The 19,942-nt window shown below is 39.4% G+C and overlaps 1 protein-coding gene across 30 annotated transcripts in view; it reads left to right on the top strand.

The window, feature by feature from the left end:
- Positions 1-19,942, top strand: part of Rbfox1 (RNA binding fox-1 homolog 1) — a 2,110,633-nt gene that overhangs the window by 1,980,704 nt on the left and 109,987 nt on the right. For all 30 annotated transcript variants that reach the window (XM_085832308.1, XM_029470804.2, XM_085832312.1 and 27 more), the window contains 3 exons: positions 7,147-7,200; positions 13,417-13,509; positions 15,300-15,360. In XM_085832308.1, coding sequence (XP_085688434.1) covers positions 7,147-7,200; positions 13,417-13,509; positions 15,300-15,360 — 208 coding nt within the window. The remainder of the gene's footprint in view (positions 1-7,146; positions 7,201-13,416; positions 13,510-15,299; positions 15,361-19,942) is intronic.

Genomic DNA, 19,942 nt, shown 5'->3' on the forward strand with positions numbered 1-19,942 from the left:
ACACCTAAAAGCACTAGAACAAAAGGAAGCAAATTCACCCAAGAGGAGTAGACGGCAGGAAATAATCAAACTCAGGGGTGAAATCAACCAAGTGGAAACAAGAAAAACTATTCAAAGAATCAACCAATCAAGGAGCTGGTTCTTTGAGAAAATCAACAAGATAGATAAACCCTTAGCCAGACTCACTAGAGGGCACAGGGAAAGCATCCTAATTAACAAAATCAGAAATGAAAAAGGAGACATAACAACAGATCCTGAAGACATCCAAAACACCATCAGATCCTTCTACCAAAGGCTATACTCAACAAAACTGGAGAACCTGGATGAAATGGAGAAGTTCCTAGACAGATACCAGGTACCAAAGTTGAATCAAGATCAGGTTAATGATCTAAACAGCCCTATATCCCCCAAAGAAATAGAAGCAGTCATTAATAGTCTCCCAACCAAAAAAAGCCCAGGACCAGATGGGTTTAGTGCAGAGTTCTATCAGACCTTCAAAGAAGATCTAATCCCAGTTCTTCACAAACTATTCCACAAAATAGAAACAGAAGGGACTCTACCCAACTCATTCTATGAAGCCACAATTACTCTGATACCTAAACCACAAAAAGACCCAACAAAGATAGAAAACTTCAGACCAATATCCCTTATGAATATTGATGCAAAAATCCTCAATAAAATTCTTGCTAACCGAATCCAAGAACACATCAAAACAATCATCCATCCTGACCAAGTAGGTTTCATCCCAGGGATGCAGGGATGGTTCAATATACGGAAATCCATCAACGTAATCCAGTATATAAACAAACTCAAAGACAAAAACCACATGGTCATCTCGTTAGATGCGGAAAAAGCATTTGACAAGATCCAACACCCATTCATGATAAAAGTCTTGGAAAGATCAGGAATTCAAGGCCCATACCTAAACATGATAAAAGCAATCTACAGCAAACCAGTAGCCAACATCAAAGTAAATGGTCAGAAGCTTGAAGCAATCCCTCTAAAATCAGGGACTAGACAAGGCTGTCCACTTTCTCCATACCTATTCAACATTGTACTTGAAGTCCTAGCCAGAGCAATTCGACAACAAAAGGAGATCAAAGGGATACAAATTGGAAAAGATGAAGTCAAAATATCACTCTTTGCAGATGATATGATAGTATATATAAGTGACCCTAAAAATTCCACCAGAGAACTCCTAAGCCTGATAAACAGCTTCGGTGAAGTAGCTGGATATAAAATTAACTCAAACAAATCAATGGCCTTTCTCTACACAAAGAATAAACAGGCTGAGAAAGAAATTAGGGAAACAACACCCTTCTCAATAGTCACAAATAATATAAAATATCTTGGCGTGACTCTAACTAAGGAAGTGAAAGATCTGTATAATAAAAACTTCAAGTCTCTGAAGAAAGAAATTATAGAAGATCTCAGAAGATGGAAAGATCTCCCATGCTCATGGATTGGCAGGATCAACATTGTAAAAATGGCTATCTTGCCAAAAGCAATCTACAGATTCAATGCAATCCCCATCAAAATTCCAACTCAATTCTTCAACGAATTAGAAAGTGCAATCTGCAAATTCATCTGGAATAACAAAAAACCTAGGATAGCAAAAACTCTTCTCAAGGATAAAAGAACCTCTGGTGGAATCACCATGCCGGACCTAAAGCTCTACTACAGAGCAATTGTGATAAAAACTGCATGGTACTGGTATAGTGACAGACAAATAGACCAATGGAATAGAATTGAAGACCCAGAAATGAACCCACACACCTACGGTCACTTGATCTTCGACAAGGGAGCTAAAAACATCCAGTGGAAGAAAGACAGCATTTTCAACAAATGGTGCTGGCACAACTGGTTGTTAACATGTAGAAGAATGCGAATCGATCCATTCCTATCTCCTTGTACTAAGGTCAAGTCTAAGTGGATCAAGGAACTTCACATAAAACCAGAGACACTGAAACTTATAGAGGAGAAAGTGGGGAAAAGCCTTGAAGATATGGGCACAGGGGAAAAATTCCTGAATAGAACAGTAATGGCTTGTGCTGTAAGATCGAGAATTGACAAGTGGGACCTCATGAAACTACAAAGCTTCTGCAAGGCTAAAGACACCATCAATAAGACAAAAAAACCACCAACAGATTGGGAAAGGATCTTCACCTATCCTAAATCAGATAAGGGACTAATATCCAATATATATAAAGAACTCAAGAAGGTAGACTCCAGAAAGTCAAATAACCCCATTAAAAAATGGGGCTCAGAACTGAACAAAGAATTCTCACCTGAGGAATACCGAATGGCAGAGAAGCACCTGAAAAAATGTTCAACATCCTTAATCATCAGGGAAATGCAAATCAAAACAACCCTGAGATTCCACCTCACACCAGTCAGAATGGCTAAGATCAAAAATACAGGTGACAGCAGATGCTGGCGAGGATGTGGAGAAAGAGGAACACTCCTCCATTGTTGGTGGGATTGCAAGCTTGTACAACCACTCTGGAAATCAGTCTGGCGGTTCCTCAGAAAATTGGACATAGTACTACCGGAGGATCCAGCAATACCTCTCCTGGGCATATATCCAGAAGATGTCCCAACCGGTAAAAAGGACACATGCTCCACTATGTTCATAGCAGCCCTATTTATAATAGCCAGAAGCTGGAAAGAACCCAGATGTCCCTCAACAGAGGAATGGATACAGAAATTATGGTACATTTACACAATGGAGTACTACTCAGCTATTAAAAAGAATGAATTTATGAAATTCCTAGCCAAATGGATGGACCTGGAGGGCATCATCTTGAGTGAAGTAACACAATCACAAAAGAACTCACACAATATGTATTCACTGATAAGTGGATATTAGCCCAAAACTTAGGATACCCAAGATATAAGATACAATTTGATAAACGCATGAAACTCAAGAAGAATGAAGACCAAAGTGTGGACACTGTGCACCTTCTTAGAATTGGGAACAAAACACCCAGGGAAGGAGTTACAGAGACAAAGTTCGTAGCTGTGATGAAAGGATGGACCATTTAGAGACTGCCGTATCCAGGGATCCATCCCATAATCAGCTTCTAAACGCTGACACCATTGCATACACTAGCAAGATTTTGCTGAAAGGACCCAAATATAGCTGTCTCTTGTGAGACGATGCCGGGGCCTAGCAAACACAGGAGTGGATGTTCACAGTCAGCTATTGGATGTATCACAGGGCTCCCAATGGAGAAGCTAGAGAAAGTACCCAAGGAGCTAAAGGGATCTGCAACCCTATTGTTGGAACAACATGATGTACTAACCAGAACCCCGGAGCTCTTGTCTCTAGCTGCATATGTATCGAAAGATGGCCTAGTCGGCCATCAATGGAAAGAGAGGCCCATTGGACTTGCAAACTTTATATGCCCCAATATAGGGGAATGCCAGGGCCAAAAGAATGGGAATGGGTGGGTAGGGAAGTGGGGGGCGCTATGGGGGACTTTTGGGATAGCATTGGAAATGTAATTGAGGAAAATATGTAATAAAAATATTAAAAAAAAAAAAAAAAAAAAAAAAAAAAAAAAAGAGCAACTCCAGAGAAGAGCATACTCATTGATTCTCCAGTTTCAAAAGGTCAACCCTGAAAACATAGAAACAGGTCGCATTCTAGAAACTGGATGGGTTATAAATTGGAATACATCTGTATAAACATATACACCTAAGCATACAGTAACAGCTAATAAAATTAGAGAGAGGCAGGATGTGACAGACTGTGGGAACACGCTTTGCAAGGAGTAAACAGAATGAAATTATAATCCCAAGTGTAATGAAGAAAATTGTAAAAGATGCACCAGAATAAAATCTCTCTCTAGACTCTATGCACATACTCTGAATTAACCTTTACTTTTGGATTTTATGCTGTAGCTGGTAAACATCCTTCACAGTTACGTTGTATGTGTGTGTGTGTGTGTGTGTGTGTGTGTGTGTGTGTGTGTGTGTGTGTGTAATATTATTTGATTCAAGGTTGTCTAAAACTGCTCAGTACATATTTGCCCAAGCACACCTATATAGGTTTCTGGATTTTTGTCTTGACACAGTCATTGAGATACCTCATGTGGGTCCGAGGTGCTATGAATGCTTGCGAACATTGTCGAGCAAACAAATGCTAGTTATGTCTGCAAACGAGTCGTGTCTATTTAAATTGAAGATGCACCAGCTGTGTTGGCATCATTAGTGCCAAACTTCTCAATTAAACCAATGATACTATAAATACAGTGCACAACTGTCTCAGAAATTGGGCTTGCTTCAGCATTCCTCCTATGACTCGTTTAACTGGCTCCCAGAACCATCTACTCAGTGCCACCTGCCAAGGAAGCAAACAGTGGAGATCATTCCAGGGCATATGGTGTCATTGTTTCATTTAGGGAATGACACATGCTAAGATGGGTTTCTGATCAGTTTGTCTCATCCGCTTCTTATTTTAAGGGAAGTATTTTGTGTAGACTGCTTAGGGAGGAGTGTTCCACGGGTGACATTTGCTTCATGATGTTAGAATATGTCTTTTTCAGCCTTCTCTTTCCATAAATATATGTGCTTCTATGCTCTGATGCCTGAAATAAATATGAAAGCATCTGTGGGAATGGGATATTCTGCAGAAGTTGTTCTGAAGTGCTTACACAGGGGAGGGCTCTTTACTATAGAACTTGGTTCACCTCTGAACGACCAATTCTTCATTTGTCACATTGGAAAGTTTTCTTTGTCTTTTTTAAGTCAGTTTTTTTCTCTGCCCCCAAAATTGGCACAAAAGATGTACTAAAGGACTGGCAAGATGGGTCAGAAGATAAGGTACTTGCTGCCAAGCTTGACACAGAGTTCAGTACCTAGTCCCCTGACCTCCACATACATTCCTTGACATATGAACACATACATGAACACTCACAACACATAATGTCATTACAAGATTTTAAAGAAAAACTTTTAAAGGATAAAATAATTCTTTAAACTAAATGTTTAATGTGTACCATTGTAGGATAAGTTTGTGTGGTACCTTTTGCTACTCTACTTGGCATACTGGATGCTCCAGGCTTTTCTTCTTGGCTTTGTCTTCTCAACTCTTCATCCCAGAACTTCTCTATAAAATAAGATAGTATCTCTGCTTACCAAGGAGTCCATGAAGAAGGTTGAATAGAAGACTTACCTTGAAGAATAGACCCTGTGACACAAAGGATCTAGCTTCGAAATTCTTTATGTCCTGTAGTCAGAGCTTTTATTACTTCAAGCATTTGATATTTCCAGGATATTGATGTATGTGAGCTTTTCTAATTATTACAAGGATGGAATTTCACATGTGTTTGAAAGAACAGTCTCAGTATATTGCAGATATTTTCTGTTGTTGTTCTTGAACCATCAAGATGGTCCAGTTGGTAAAGGCACTTGTCAACCATTATGACTTGAGTTCATTTCCCAGGACTCACATGGTAGAAGGAGAGAACTAACTCTTCAAACTTGTTCTCTAACCTCCACATGCTCGTAATGGTACACACACACACACACACACACACACACACACACACACACCAGACAGGCAGATAGCTAGATATAAAATTTTTAAAGAATAATTCTTGAGTACTAGCAGGAACTTTTTGCCATTGACTCTCCAAATTTCTTGCAATTCATGACCTGGGCAGTTTGGTCAGAGAAACTACTCAGCTTCTTGAAATCATTATTCTTTTTTCCCTTTGATTCTGACCTCACTCGCATCCAAACACTACTGTCCTGTGCTATAGAACAATGTTTAACACGCTCATCCAAGGAAGAGAGAACAATATGGACTCTCATAGGGTACCAAGTCTGCAGTGAATACCCAGGTTGCACATGCAGGCAGTGGATGGCAGAAAAGTACCAAATGAAACAAGGAATGCTTCCCTTGGCTTTTGTTTCTTTGTTCGGTCACCTTTCTGTTCTGCTTAAGGAAAAAAATCCCATCTTACTCTTGCCTGGGCCAGATTGCCTACTTTAAAATAATCACTTCCACCAGCATTATGGGGAACAAGCTGCATGCTAGAAACACGTACACCATTTTCTATGAAATCTAGGAAAGATAAGAACCTTAAGTTAGAAAGATTCTGGGTTATCAGATGCTCATGTTCTCAAAGAACACCTCTGTGTAAGCCTCAGTCATTGATTACTTGATGGGCAGTATTCACCAAGACTGCTAAATGTAGGATGATTTTACTAACACACAAACACACACACACAAACACACATACACACACACATACATCAATATTCAGAATTGAATTGCAGATAAACAGCAACTTTCTTCTCTTATGTACTAAATATTTTGTGGGACTTATTTATTCTATAAATTTGAAATTTAGGTGTCAATCGTCATTTGCATTTTATTTGCCTGTCTGGTTGTTTGATAATTGAAGATTTTGTTTCTGGGCCTTTTATAGAGATAGCTCATGGTCGGGGTGTAAAATGTGTTTGTTTAAGAGTATAGGCTCTCATCTGGGGGGCATGGTGGCATTGCCCTAGGCCCACCCTGGTTGTGCAGATATCTGGATTATGACACACCTTTTGTGTGTGCACTTTTTTCACATGCTCTGGTTGCTCTGATTATCTTCTGTGAGCTCAGAGCTAAAACCTTCAAGATCACATTCTAGTTGGGTATTTTATTATCCAAATCTCAGCTCCCTTGGGGTATCTGTCCCAGTGGCTGGTGGAAATGTTATATAGGTAATGACTAGCCATTTTTTAATCTCTGCAGCTCAGTGCCTGGGAACACACACACACACACACACACACACACACACACACACACACACACACAGGAAAGAGAGACAGAGAGAGACAAAGAGAGAAACAGAGAGAGACAGAGAGAGAGAGAGAGCACAGAATTAACCTCTTGGTTAGTATTTTGTCCTGGGCTCTGACAGTGTCCCTTCCCTGGTAGAAAGGGCTATCGTCAGAAGATAATGAATACACCAGCATTTCTAGCATTTTCTCATTTTAAGCATTTCACTTATTAACAGAAAAAAAAAAAGATGCATGCTCTTAACTAAGGGGAAGCTCTCTGACTTGGGGAGTAATTATTGGTGTATATTGTATAATTTATCTGATTTCTCTCTTTGCTCATGAGATATTTCTGTTTCTTTGCAGCAATTTGGTAAAATATTAGATGTTGAAATTATTTTTAATGAGCGAGGCTCCAAGGTAAGCAACTTGATTCAGTTTGGAATGTCTTAGCTTGTTGTGACATGTCTGTCAGGGACAAGGGAAGTAACTGCAGGGCCTGAGTCAGCACCCTGAGAAATGCACTTAGGTGGGAATGTCTTTAGAGACGACCTCCCATTTCCTAAATGTTGAGAATTGCATTGAGTTCCAATTAAAATATGTAGGGGGTGATTTTTAATTTCTGATCCAAATATATAGAGCTATAAATACATATCTTAAATTTCTACAGGAAAATTACCCATGCCTAAAACAATAATGATATTGCTACATTTTTTTGTTTTTCAGTGATAATTATGTTCTTTATATTAAAAAGTATGTTGATAGTCTCACAAGGAGGTAAATATGTGATTCCTCTGTATTAATAAAGTGCAGTTCTTTTCCTGCATTACAGAGGAGAAAATTCGCTATACACCAACCTTTTGAATGCAATTTTGTTCATTAGTATGTTACAGATCCTTATTTTGTATTATGCTATTGCTTTGAGTTTATTTTCTTACTGGAAAACCAGTGTTTAAATTTCCTTTTTCTAGAGCTTGTCAAAGTGTTCATGGAAGGCTCTAAGAAAATTCTAGCACCTACACAGGAAATGTAAACACCCTATGAATTCACTGTGTGCTCTCTGTCCATGACTATAGACGTATGGTTCCAAATCTGCAGCATCAGCAACATCCAGGAGCTTATTCACCATACAAACTCTCCATCCCCAACCCAGCCCTACTGAATCAGAAACCCTGAAGCTCATCCAGCAAGCCATACCTTAGCAAGCCTTCCAAGCTTTTCCTCAAAAAGCCAAACACAAGTGTCTCTCTTTTCCCCTAAGGCTAAGCCCTCACCTGAATATAGAATATATAGCTTTTGCCCACAAGTATTTCATCACTGTCTCCATTGATGGCATAAGACCCCCCTCTTTCTTTTTTAATATTTAATCTTTTTTAATCTGAGAAGATTCAAGAGCTTCATGCAAACACTCCTCATAGGAAATAATTTCATAAGAAGTTCCAACATTGTCTGTGACTTTGGATGAGGATAGAGTGGTCACAGAACCCAGATAAAGCACAGCTGGGAATAGCTCAGATTCTATGACAGCTATGGTTAATCGAATCTCAAGGAACCTTAATCTCCCATCTTCTTTCCATACTTAGCTTCTGAATGTGAGTGTTGAGACCATTTTTATCAGATACAGAGATGCTGCTTGGGCTTCATAATGCCCCTTGTATGGGCAACTCAGAACAAGTAGGCACTCAGGTAGGCACCAAGCACCACTAGTTTTGTAGTGTGTCATATGTCACAGTAACCACACTATGAAGCAAACCTTACAATTTATTATTCCTTACAGCATCTGCCCTCTGCTCAATCCCTCCTAAGTAGATTTAACATTGACCGAGTAGGATAGTGTTGATCGAATTGAGGAAACAAAATTCAAGGACTTGCTTTTCCACATACAAATAGTTCTGTAATCTGCCAGATGAATGAAAAGTCGATCCATTAAAAGTTTGCAGTTCTGCACATTTAGAGACCTGTTTTTTCTTTGTTGGCTTTAGCTATTTTCCATTCTTGTAGGCTGACCTCTTAGTTGGGGTGAGGCGAAGAAGGAAGCTGTTTGTGCTTTAAAACCACCAAGTATTTTTATGCCTGCAGATAGAAGCGTACCAAGAGAAGGGTATAGTTAGGGCTAAACCTGGCTCAGGCCTGGTGGATTCCTGGTAAAACCAGTGGGGATGATGTCCGATGTGTCCCAACTCTGTCCTGACTCTGAAGATCTTTATCTTACCATTGCCATGTAAGATGCTTTAGTTTTTATATTTTTTCTTCCTTGTCTGAGGCTTGTTTGGAACTTTTAAAATTACATTTTGTTTAGTAAGATTTTTGTTGGTTGAAGAAAGCTATTTCATTCCTTCCGAGAGGTGTTTGGGGACACCACTAGAGTATTGTTGGCTATTTTCAAAGTACAAGGCAGAGCTGGTTTTAGGACCTTTCCCATCATCTCCTTGATTAGTCTGTCCCTGGTGGCTTTAGGGAAAAGAGCATTTCCATTTTCAGCATCTGAAGCCTGGACTTTGTTGGACTGTTTTGTTTTTCTTTCCTTTTTTTCTTCTTTTAGGTTAGGTGACATCCAGAATGGCCTCTGGGAGGGAGCCCCCACTCTCTGCCTTGCAGGTGTGCATACTGAGTGATACCACATCCCTGGAATGTCCCTGAGACCATCTAGCTGGGAATGCTACCTGGGACACCAGCTTGTTCATGGAGAGTTGTTACATTTGGCATCTTTTAGAGCAAAGGGCCTTATTTAGAGGAACATTTCCATCTTAGCTTTTAAGAAAAGAAATCGTTGTTAGGAACTTATTTCCATCAGTTGCTGCCTCCATTGGCAAGGGCCCAAAGGACCAGAAACTTTCCTCTTGGTCCTTTATTCCCTATAGGGGACTACCTGAGGCATATGACTCAAAGTTGAGAGAGGATAACTCTATATATGTGTGTGGGGGCACATCCACTGGCATCTTTGGTTTTTTAGAAACACACAACCTGAATAGTTGATGTATATGTAGATGTTATAGGAAAGGAATATCTTGAAAAAGAATGACAGACAGACTTGCTCATCAGAACTGGACTACATGAAGGCATAATGAATTGCACAATTCAGTTATTCTTTTAAGAGATTTAAAATCATTGCTTTGCTTCTGAAATGCTTTGTTTTCCAGAATAAGTCAGATTTAGCTATCCTCTAGTACACCTAAGAAATATGCAATTGTGTCTTTGATTTAGTGTATACGCATCTATGGACCAGTTTCTCTTTAGTTGAATCATTCTTGAGGAAGAAAGATGTGCTTCTAGCTCTCAGCTTTTCTTGAGCATTAGAAAAGAGCAGTCATGAGCAGCTGCCCTTAAATGTGTTGTACACTGCTGTGACAGGAAGGCTGATGAGACTCTGAGCATGTGGTTGGAGGTAGGGAGGCTTCCTGAGAGGAGGAACTAAGTTGAGCGTGAATGAAGGCTAAGGAAGAAGGGAGGAAGGAAGGGAAGAAGATGGTATCTCAACAAAGACAAGAGACTGTACATTCAAAGGACACTGGGAAGATGTGAATAAGAGGTTCTTGGTTGTCAGGAAAATGAGTTCCTCTTACCCTCTCATCATCTCACCTGTTCTCCACACATGCTCTCTCCATTGGAGACTGAAGGACTTGACTTTTCATTTTGAGCAGAATGTGTGAATTCCTCATTCTAGAACATGAAACAGGGCACCTATGTGAGGGCCCCAAAGGAAATCCACTGCCGATCAGGATCATAAAGGAAGGAGGAGGCTATAGGAGAGTGAGAATTTATTATTCACTGAAAGGCACTGTTCTAGGGATCTATTTTGGGTCAGCTGGCCTGTTCTTCATGCTCATTTATCAGAACAGATGCCTCCTCCAGGAAGCCCTCTTCTTTCATCTCTGACTGCCTGTCCAAAAGTACAGACTGAGATGGTATGTCTCTTAGTGGAAGGACATTTGACCACAATCTGAACTCTACTCCTATCTCCTCCCTCCTCCCTCCCTCTCTCTCTCCCTCCCTTCCTCCCTCCCTCCTTATCTTCTTCCTTCTCTCACTCTCTCCTTCCCTCCCTCTCTCTCTCCTTCCTTCCTTCCTCATTTCCTCTTTCTGCCTTTTCTAATTTCCTTATTTCCTGTATCCTTCACTCCCTCTTTCTTTTCTTCCCTTTGGGATTCTTGTTTAATTATGCCATGCTATCAATCAAACTTGCCAGAGGAGCATTCTGTCATTGAGCTACACCCCAAGGTCCCTTTTATTTTTGTTTTAGACTGAGTCAGACAGACCTTGAACTTGCAATTTCCAAGCTGCTGGCTGGGTATTTGGGGGGATAATCTCTAGGACTTGCTCACCTTTGAACCTGTCCTTCATACGTCTCAACAAGTCATTCAACAATACTCTGGTCCCAATAGAAAAGACAACACCGTTTCCTCCATCTATGAAGTGGGAATTACAGATTGTCTTCTCTTAGCTGAAGAGAAAATACAGATCCCTTGTTTCTTTTACCGATTCCTAAGTGTCTGACTTGGATACTTGTAGACTTAGGGCTAAAGGGGATAAAGGTCATGTCTGAGACATCTTGGGCATATGGTTTTTACTGTGCCCCCTGCCTACATCTATGCATAAAATTAGAGTCATAAACTCAGCCTTCTCCACCAATGATGCTTTCCAAAGCAGGGCTATAACATTTTCCTTATTCCAACACATACACCTTTGTTTCTGTGGGTGTGTAATAGAAGGAAAGATCAGGAAAATCCAGACATGGGATCATCTAAGTAGATTTCTGAGGCAAAAGGATATCTGGTCTCTGATAAGGGTTTCTGATGTGACAAATACAAAATGAGGCTCAGGAATGAGAATGTGAACAAGCTTGGGTTCGTTTGCAATGCACAACTGAATTTGAAAACCAGTAGCCAGGATAGAGTTGTCAAATGAAGCAACTTGTCCCCTCAATTTCTGTTCTTTGCCCTTAAAAAATTCATCCCATTCTCACCAAAACTTGAATACTATTAGCAAGTATTTTTGAGCCACCAGATTAGGTAGGCAACATGTGCAAAGTTTTTATGGAACGTGTCACTGTATATTAATTGGATCACTCAGGCATGTCTTACTTATGAATCCTCACTTCGGGAAAAACAATGTGAAGTCATTAAGTCAGAGTTACTACATCTGACCTTTTACCATGTCTTCTATGGACAGATCCTCCTCTCCCAGCACGTGAACACATGCACAGCTCTAACTTTCCACAGACAAGTGCAGTCTTGCAGTGTCTCCTAGCTAGTGCATCCAGAAACCCTTCTCCAATATCCCTCAGTTATGAAGTCATCATTGGTGCCGACTATAGGATGGCTATTACCACTCTACATGTATGATTACTGCTCATTTCATTTGTGAGGGTGAATGTCATCCACGAGGATGAAGCAAGTGTCTGCAGTGTGCATGAGGCTTCTTCTGTGCATATTGATGAATTGATGATGCCCATGCAGTGAAAAATTGCTCCCACTTACCCCAGTGTGTCCACATCATTCCAAAGGTTGGTGTATGTATTTCTAATCAAAATGTACAAATAAGCTTAAGGATTTTAGAAGTAGTAGTATATAAGATTTCCATGCTCATCATAAGAACCATGTCAGTGAAGAAAAATGTGGATTTAGACAAGCTAGATTAGTAAGGTTTGTGGTAGAGACTGAAATATTAAAAGCAAAAACTATACTTGTGAAGCAAAGGGTGTACTTGCTATTTATTTGTCAAAGAAGGTTTCAATGTGCTGCACAGATTCACCACATCTGGAAAATATGTTTTCTACCTGTTGATATAGCAGATGACTACCAGCCTAGTCCCAATAACATTGTTTTCTGGTTAATAAACTAATGTAAAAGGTCAAATTCCAATGTCCTGTACTATTATTTGGGGGAAGGGGAGGGAAGGGCAAAGCACAGACATAGAATGGAACTTGCTTATCTACATTGTTAACCAAAAAAATTATTTGTATTCATTTCATGTGATTTATGTTTTTGTTTATTAGAACGACAAGATCAAGATTTATTATATATAAAAAAAAGGTCTTTCCTTTTTTTTAGGCTTGTTCCTTTTATTTTTGAGAGGCAAAGGCTGTACAGTTGACAGACTTGAATAACCCTAAAGTTGCATGAGGGAGAGCTGTTCTTAAGCCCACGCAGCATGACTTCCGTAGGCAATGTGACAGGACTTGAGCATTCACCGTGGAATTCTGTGCACACGTTTTATTCTGTTTTATTTTTTAATTTGCATGTCAAGACCTGGTTCCCTTTCTTTTTCCTCGTTCTTTAGTTTCCTCTCTGTGGAGACTGTACACTTATTTTGATTTCATTTTCCTTTTGGTTGGTTTCTTTTTTTCTGTAGTGATGTTTAGAAAGGTATTTTTTGTTTGTCGGTTTGGTTTTCGTTTTCATATCCATCTTTGAATTCTTTAGGGGTTCCAGCTAACGGGTGACAGGAAAAAAAATCTCGTTCACATTTGGTGCTTAATGACTGCACATCTTAGTGTTCTTATAATTTCTCTAATTTGCATGTTACAGAACTGAAGCCAGGACAAGAAATAGCAATGAAAGCGAGAGAACTTTACCAAGTGGTCGTTGACTGAAATAATAATATGCATGTTGTTCTCCTTCTCCCTCCTGCATGCAGGGATTTGGTTTCGTAACTTTCGAAAATAGTGCGGATGCGGACAGGGCGAGGGAGAAATTGCACGGTACCGTGGTAGAGGGCCGTAAAATCGAGGTGCATGTCAAAAATATTTTCCTTTTCCTCTTTTTTTTTTTTTTTTTATAAATGTCTGCTTCACGCTCATTCGTCCTTCCAGGTGCATCATTGGTGTCTCGTGTGTGACCCTATTCCCTTCTCATTGTTTATATATATTTATATATTTATATATATTTATATATAAAAAGGAAAACTGGCCTTACGTTTTCTGTTAAATTTTACTTTACATTATTCTTTATAGGACTGCTTGAGAGTAGATGGCAAAGCTGAGATGAGAGGAAGGCTAATAAGAAAGGTTCTGCTTGTTTGTTTTAGTTCATTTTCAATGTTTTATGAACAACGGGTGCCATAGGGTCCAAAGAGGACACAGTATTTAAACCAAACCAAATAGAGCGAGCTTTGTTTTGTTTTGTTTATTTTTCAGTCCACTTTAGGGTTGAAGAGGGATCCACAGTGGTTTGCAAATTAGACCAAACTTCAAAGACAATAACAATCAAAGATACTAAAACAGAAAAGAAAACAAACAAACCAAAAAAGAGATGAGAGGCACTTCTCATTAATGTCTCACTCGAAAACAAAAGCCAACTTGAATTCTTGCGTTCTTCTGATTAGACATTGAATAAGCAATCAGCATTTCCCTTCTCTGCACATGGCCTCTGTTGACTGGCAATGCAGACCCCACATTCTGACATCCAGCGCCTGCCCTTTATACCACTGGGTTCCTCTTCAACACAATCAAAGGGTCATATCTGTTAAAACTTAAAAACAAACAAAAAATTACCAGTTAAAAATGCTTTAGTCTTTGGAGTAAGATGTCGCATATTTTGCCTTTTTATTTCCCCCCTCGACGGTAACGCTTAGGCCCCTCACCAAACTCTCAGTAACCATGGTAACTGTATACAAACCCATGCTGGCGATGGTGGTGAATGGTAAGTGATGAGTCCATCTGCCGCTTCACGTATTTAGTGCTGATATATCTCTATACATATCTCTCTACCACGTGAATTTTTTTGACTTGTTGTATTAAGTTTTCTTGATGCTCCATTTTTTTGGGTCTTTGGTACGCCTGTAATTGAGTGTACGTTCTAAGCTAGCCTGGGAGGCTCTGACTGGACTGAGTTACGAGCAGTGCACATCTTACTCAGACCCTTAACTCCATATTGTGTTACACAATGCACCCTCTCCTTTACCCTTTTGTTAGCTGTGACTTTAAAGCTTGAATGATTCGTTAATTCTTGCAATGTAAAAGGCTCTTGTTCCAAGTGTTGAATGCTAGATGTTGCTTCCCAATGGTTCCCCCTCCCGAAGTGTTGCACACGGCTTAAATTTGTCTGTCCCTTTCCTTGACATTTATGTCCCCTGTACTTTGTCTCCTCCCTCTTCTCCACTGCATGCCCCTTCCATATTAACTCGATCTTTTTGTTTAAGAACCTATTTCTTGTTTCTGTGTTACCATGGAGCACACGCATGCCTTTAAATCTTCAATTATGCAGTATCTTTTAATTTGCTTTTACTGTCTCTTTATTAAACTTTTAAATGAGATGACATTGCTTTATTGAAATGATTCGTAAGTTAAATTGCTTATGAAGTAAATGTAATTATAAAAATGTATGATTTGGGGGGTTATGCATCTATTGCGATTTGTAAATTAAAATGCATTTTAGTTTCTGTTTTAAGTTTTGGGTTTTTTTGTTTTGATGTTGTTTTGGTATTGTTGTTTGGTTTGAGTAACAACAGTCACACTGCATGCAACTAATTGGATCACGGGCCTTGGTGTCCAAACTCACTTCAGTTTTCTATGTGTGTAGGTTAATAATGCGACAGCTCGCGTGATGACAAATAAGAAGACTGTCAACCCCTACACCAATGGTAAGTACACACCCCCTGTTCAACAGGCGTCTCTGCCTGTCGGGCCACAACCTTCTTTAATCAGAGAATCTGTTTCTTTTCTGTTTTTGTCTTTGAAAATTTTATCCATGTATCCATTTTCTCTTCCTCATATGCATCCCTAAGTCTCCCTTCCAATTATCCCAAGCAGTCTCCGTCATATCGTCCACCAAATTCATGTCTTTATTTATTTCTTTGTTGTTTGTTTGTTTTAACCCACTGATTCCAGTTAGTATTGCATGGGATGATCCACTGTGGTCTTGAAGAACCCATCGGTGGTCAAATTCTTAAAGAAAAGTGACCGTGACCCTCCTAGGCCCAGTAGCCACAGATTGCCAACAGCTCTGCCAGGGCTGGAGCCTGAGGAGCCTCCCACCAATCTATCCTGGAATTCTTTTGTTTAAAAAAAAAAAGTGCAGGTCTTGGGCTGGTGAGCACAAGTGCTGTGAGTTTGGGCCATATGCCACATTGGCCCTCCATGCCTTCTGTCTCATTGCTGACCGACTACAGTGAACTAACTCAGAGCTGATTTTCACAGCAAAGCAAATATAGTTTTTAAATTCAGTCATCCCATCTCTCTAGAGTCCCCTCCCTCCACCAGGACTAACACCAATCATGACTTGCCTCGTTTAACTTCTTGTAATGCTAGCAAATTAAGGAAAGTGTAAAAGTTTTGTTAGTTATTTTTTTAATCCATAAATCCTTAATAATTTGTCACTCATGGAAGTATAGTTACAGAATTTGGTTCTGGCTTTCAGTCTTCTTGGATATTAAAGTATTCTTGAGGAAGCTGATGGTTGAGCCTCATGGGAAAGTGGCTGCATGAGTTGGTTATCCTCTCTGATGCAGGTATCCTGAGGGCCATGGGACCAGTTGAGTCCATGGATATGTACTGGAGACTTCTGTAGGAAAAAGAATCTCTGTGGTTACCACAAATATTTCCTGGGATTTATCATTACAAAGACCTGACATGAAGCTCTGAATATACATGCAGAGCATATACAAGACTCTGGGTTCGAGTCCCACCATCACCAGAAAAAAATTGCTTCACATTGATATGAAGAGTTATAAATGTTTTCACACAGTTTGATCCATTTCTTCTTCTCAATATAAAGATCTATTAAGGAATAAGAAGTGTGTGTGTGGGGGGGTGTTCAGCTTTTATGTTAATTAGCAAGAAAACTGACTCAGCAGGAGACAGAGCTGAGTCCAGATTCCAGCACACACAAACAAGCCAGGTGTGACTATGCACCTGCTTAAAAGGACAACTCTGTACAGGTGGAGGCAGGAGGATCACTCCAGCTGACTGACTGTTAGCCTAACGGTAGGAGTGCCCCTGCCTCAGATAGGAAAAAGCCATGGAACCATGAACCAGAACACTCAAAGTTCTGGACAGCGCCCCCCCCCAAATATGTGTACATGTACACACTCACACACACAGTACTCATAGGCATACATATTCAACACATACATAAATAGAAGTGATCCAGCAAGTTAAAGTATAAGAATGCAATCGAATGATTATATCCATTAAAATGAGCAGTATAAAGGTAACGGTAGGAGGATTATAGTAAAAAAATGAAACAAACCTGAAGAATGAAACCCATGTACACTGTGATTTCAGCTGATGTCAGTAATTCTATGAAAATGGTTATGCTGTGTTGAATATCAAGGGCAAAATATATTTATCTTTGGTTTATAGGTTTTAAAAATAATGTACTTCCTTACACACAACAGGAATATGTATGAAATTTCTATTTTTAAGTTTTAATTATACATGAAACATAGGCTTATTTTAAGGCAGAAAATAACCAGGGAGGAAAGAAAGTGACAAATGTTTAGGCAAGCACTCTTGCCAGCCTGCCTCTTCCTCCTTTTAGGAGAAGTCACTGTTTCAGACTATTGCCTAGAATTCAGTTTGCATTTTCAGGCATAGACATACATAGACACACAGTTCTGTGTTTATAATGTTCACAGTGTGATCTACATATTCCTAACATAAATACCATTATGACACACATAGCTTTTAATCAGCAGTTACGAGTCAATTGGACTTCTTTAGGTGGTGATCCATACAAACTTAGCTAAGTCCTTCTCATGGCTATATAGCACTCAGATCTTCAGCATTCACTGATGTTTCATTATTTTGGTTTCTATATTTTTGTACTATTACAAATTAGCATTTTATAGTTTTTCCTTTATCTTTCCTGCTGGTGACAACCAAGTTGACGATGTCAGTCTTCTTACCTTCAAAAGCAATGGTATGAAACAGATATTTACCCTTAATGTAACATGGAAAGGCCAGAAGGATAATTTATTCTGCTGTCTAGTTTCCCCAACCTCGGCAACCAAGGACTTGCCCTTGTACTATGTAAATAGTTTCTCAGAGCCCCCAACATCTCTGAAATTAAATGTTTATGGGGATTTTCTATTTGGGTAAAATTCATAGCTTTGCAACTGGCAGGTGTTCACCCTGGCATCCACGCAAAATATTGTACATTCAAAAATTTGTGACATAGCAAGTGTGTGTGTGTGTGTGTGTGTGTGTGTATGTGTGCGCTGCACAATTGTAAGTATACTTGCATGCCATAGGAAGGTGTGAAAGTGTATTGAGTGAAAAGACAAACAAACAGGCATACAGTAGTCTGGGAGGATGGCTCAATGGGTAGAATACTTAGGAATGAGGGCCAGATGCAGATTCCCAGCACACACACAAATGGCAAGTAGATGTGACTGTTTGCCTGCACTATCCACTTCTGAGATATGGGAAGATGGGGAAGTCTTGGAAAAGCTGGATAGGTAGATAAAAGACCTTCCTTATTAAATAAGGTGGAGAGGGATGTAGGAAGACATAAACATGATGGCAGTGCCCTGGGCTCACACACATTCACACATATATGTCCACAGACATGCAAATGCCTATTTATAGGCACATTATAATACATACGTGCATACACACATGTCCATATACATGCAAGCACACATATCCATATGCACATACATACAAGCATATATATATATATATATACATATATATTATTCACATGCACACTATAATACATACATACATACATAAAAATATAAAACAAAGAAATCAAATGCGATTCCATAAGCCATGTAATGTATATACATATTTACTTTAAAGGAAGAGTTATTGATTAATTTCACATCTAAGAAATAAAAACTGACTTATATAGAAAATTTAAGCACAAGTCAAAGCCCATTCAAAATAACTGGTATTTCTGTAACACTGTGTGTTATGTATTATGTGAGCCTTTTCAAAGACTGTGCACCCAAGTGAGGGCCCTGGAAAGTCAGCAGCATCATCTGTATTTTAAAAAGAGGTCATATGAGTAGAGGATGGAATCTCTTCTTTCATGTATGAAGTATTGCCAGAATAACTTAGAATTTTCTTCAAATTATAACTGACTACAATTTGAGAAAATAAAGACCCTTAAATCTTTAAGAGGGTGTGGGTTTTGTAAGAGATCTTGGTAGTGGAGCTTTGCATCATCGTGAGGCAAATGCCTAGCATAAAGAGGAAAGGTTTGATTTAACTGATGCTTTCAAAGGGTTCCGGCAGGAGCCCATGGTTCTTTGGGCTCTGACCTGTGGTGAGAGACAGCATTAGGACATCAGCATGGTTGGATATGATGCAGAGACCATTCCCCGTTTGGCAAACAGGAAGCTGCAACGTAGACTGGACCCAAGGACCATGAGTAACCTTCACAGGCATACTGCCTGAGGTCAGCTTTGAAAGAGCCCATATTTCTAATCCCTTCCACAAATGCTATCATGTAATGGATCCATCAGAAGGTTAATACCTTAACTATGTCTAATCTAATCACTTCCCAGCCTCGTCATCTGATGAGCAGGCCTTTTCATACTTTTATGAAAAGTAAGCCTCGTGTAAGCATTTCATATTCAAACCATCACAGAGAATAAAATGATACCTATAAAGACATACTAGGATAAGAAAGTAATCATTTTGAGATTCCATCCTTAGTTGTATGGCTTATAACCCATAGAAATAATACCTTTTCCAAAGTTATAAGTTGTCAAATTTTGAAGCCAATCTTCAAGTTTTGTAATAAAAAAATTAGTTGCCAATGTTATGTTCCTGAGTTCCTTCAGTTATGGATCCAACTGAGGATTCAACAGTTTCAGGCTCTCCATGTTGCCTAAGACTGTTCCTAATGCAATGAGAAGGTAGCATAGGGGAGTGTGGAGAAGGGTCTGCTGCAGAGGACAGTGGCTGAGATCAGTGTATAGGGTACAAGAGGTAGTTCAATGATGTATATATATTATAAAAGACAACAGAAGTAGATGTAGAAGTTTTGCAAATTCCACTTCTCAGAAAGCTCCTCAAAAGAGGGAATTAGTCTCTCTGTCACTCTTTCTTTATCTCTCTGTCCCTCCCTCCCTCCCTCCCTCTTTTTCTCTCCCCTATTTCTTCTAAAAACATGTCTGTAGATAGATAGGAAGAGGGTGGAAGAAGTGGGCTTTGTACATTGGATAACAAATTGAGAACTGGATTTGGAGGGATTTTCTAAAAGTTGGAAAA

This window comes from Mus caroli, unplaced genomic scaffold (genome assembly GCF_978045245.1).
Source record: "Mus caroli unplaced genomic scaffold, Mus_caroli_1 scaffold_17, whole genome shotgun sequence".
NCBI classification, from domain to species: Eukaryota; Metazoa; Chordata; class Mammalia; order Rodentia; family Muridae; genus Mus; species Mus caroli.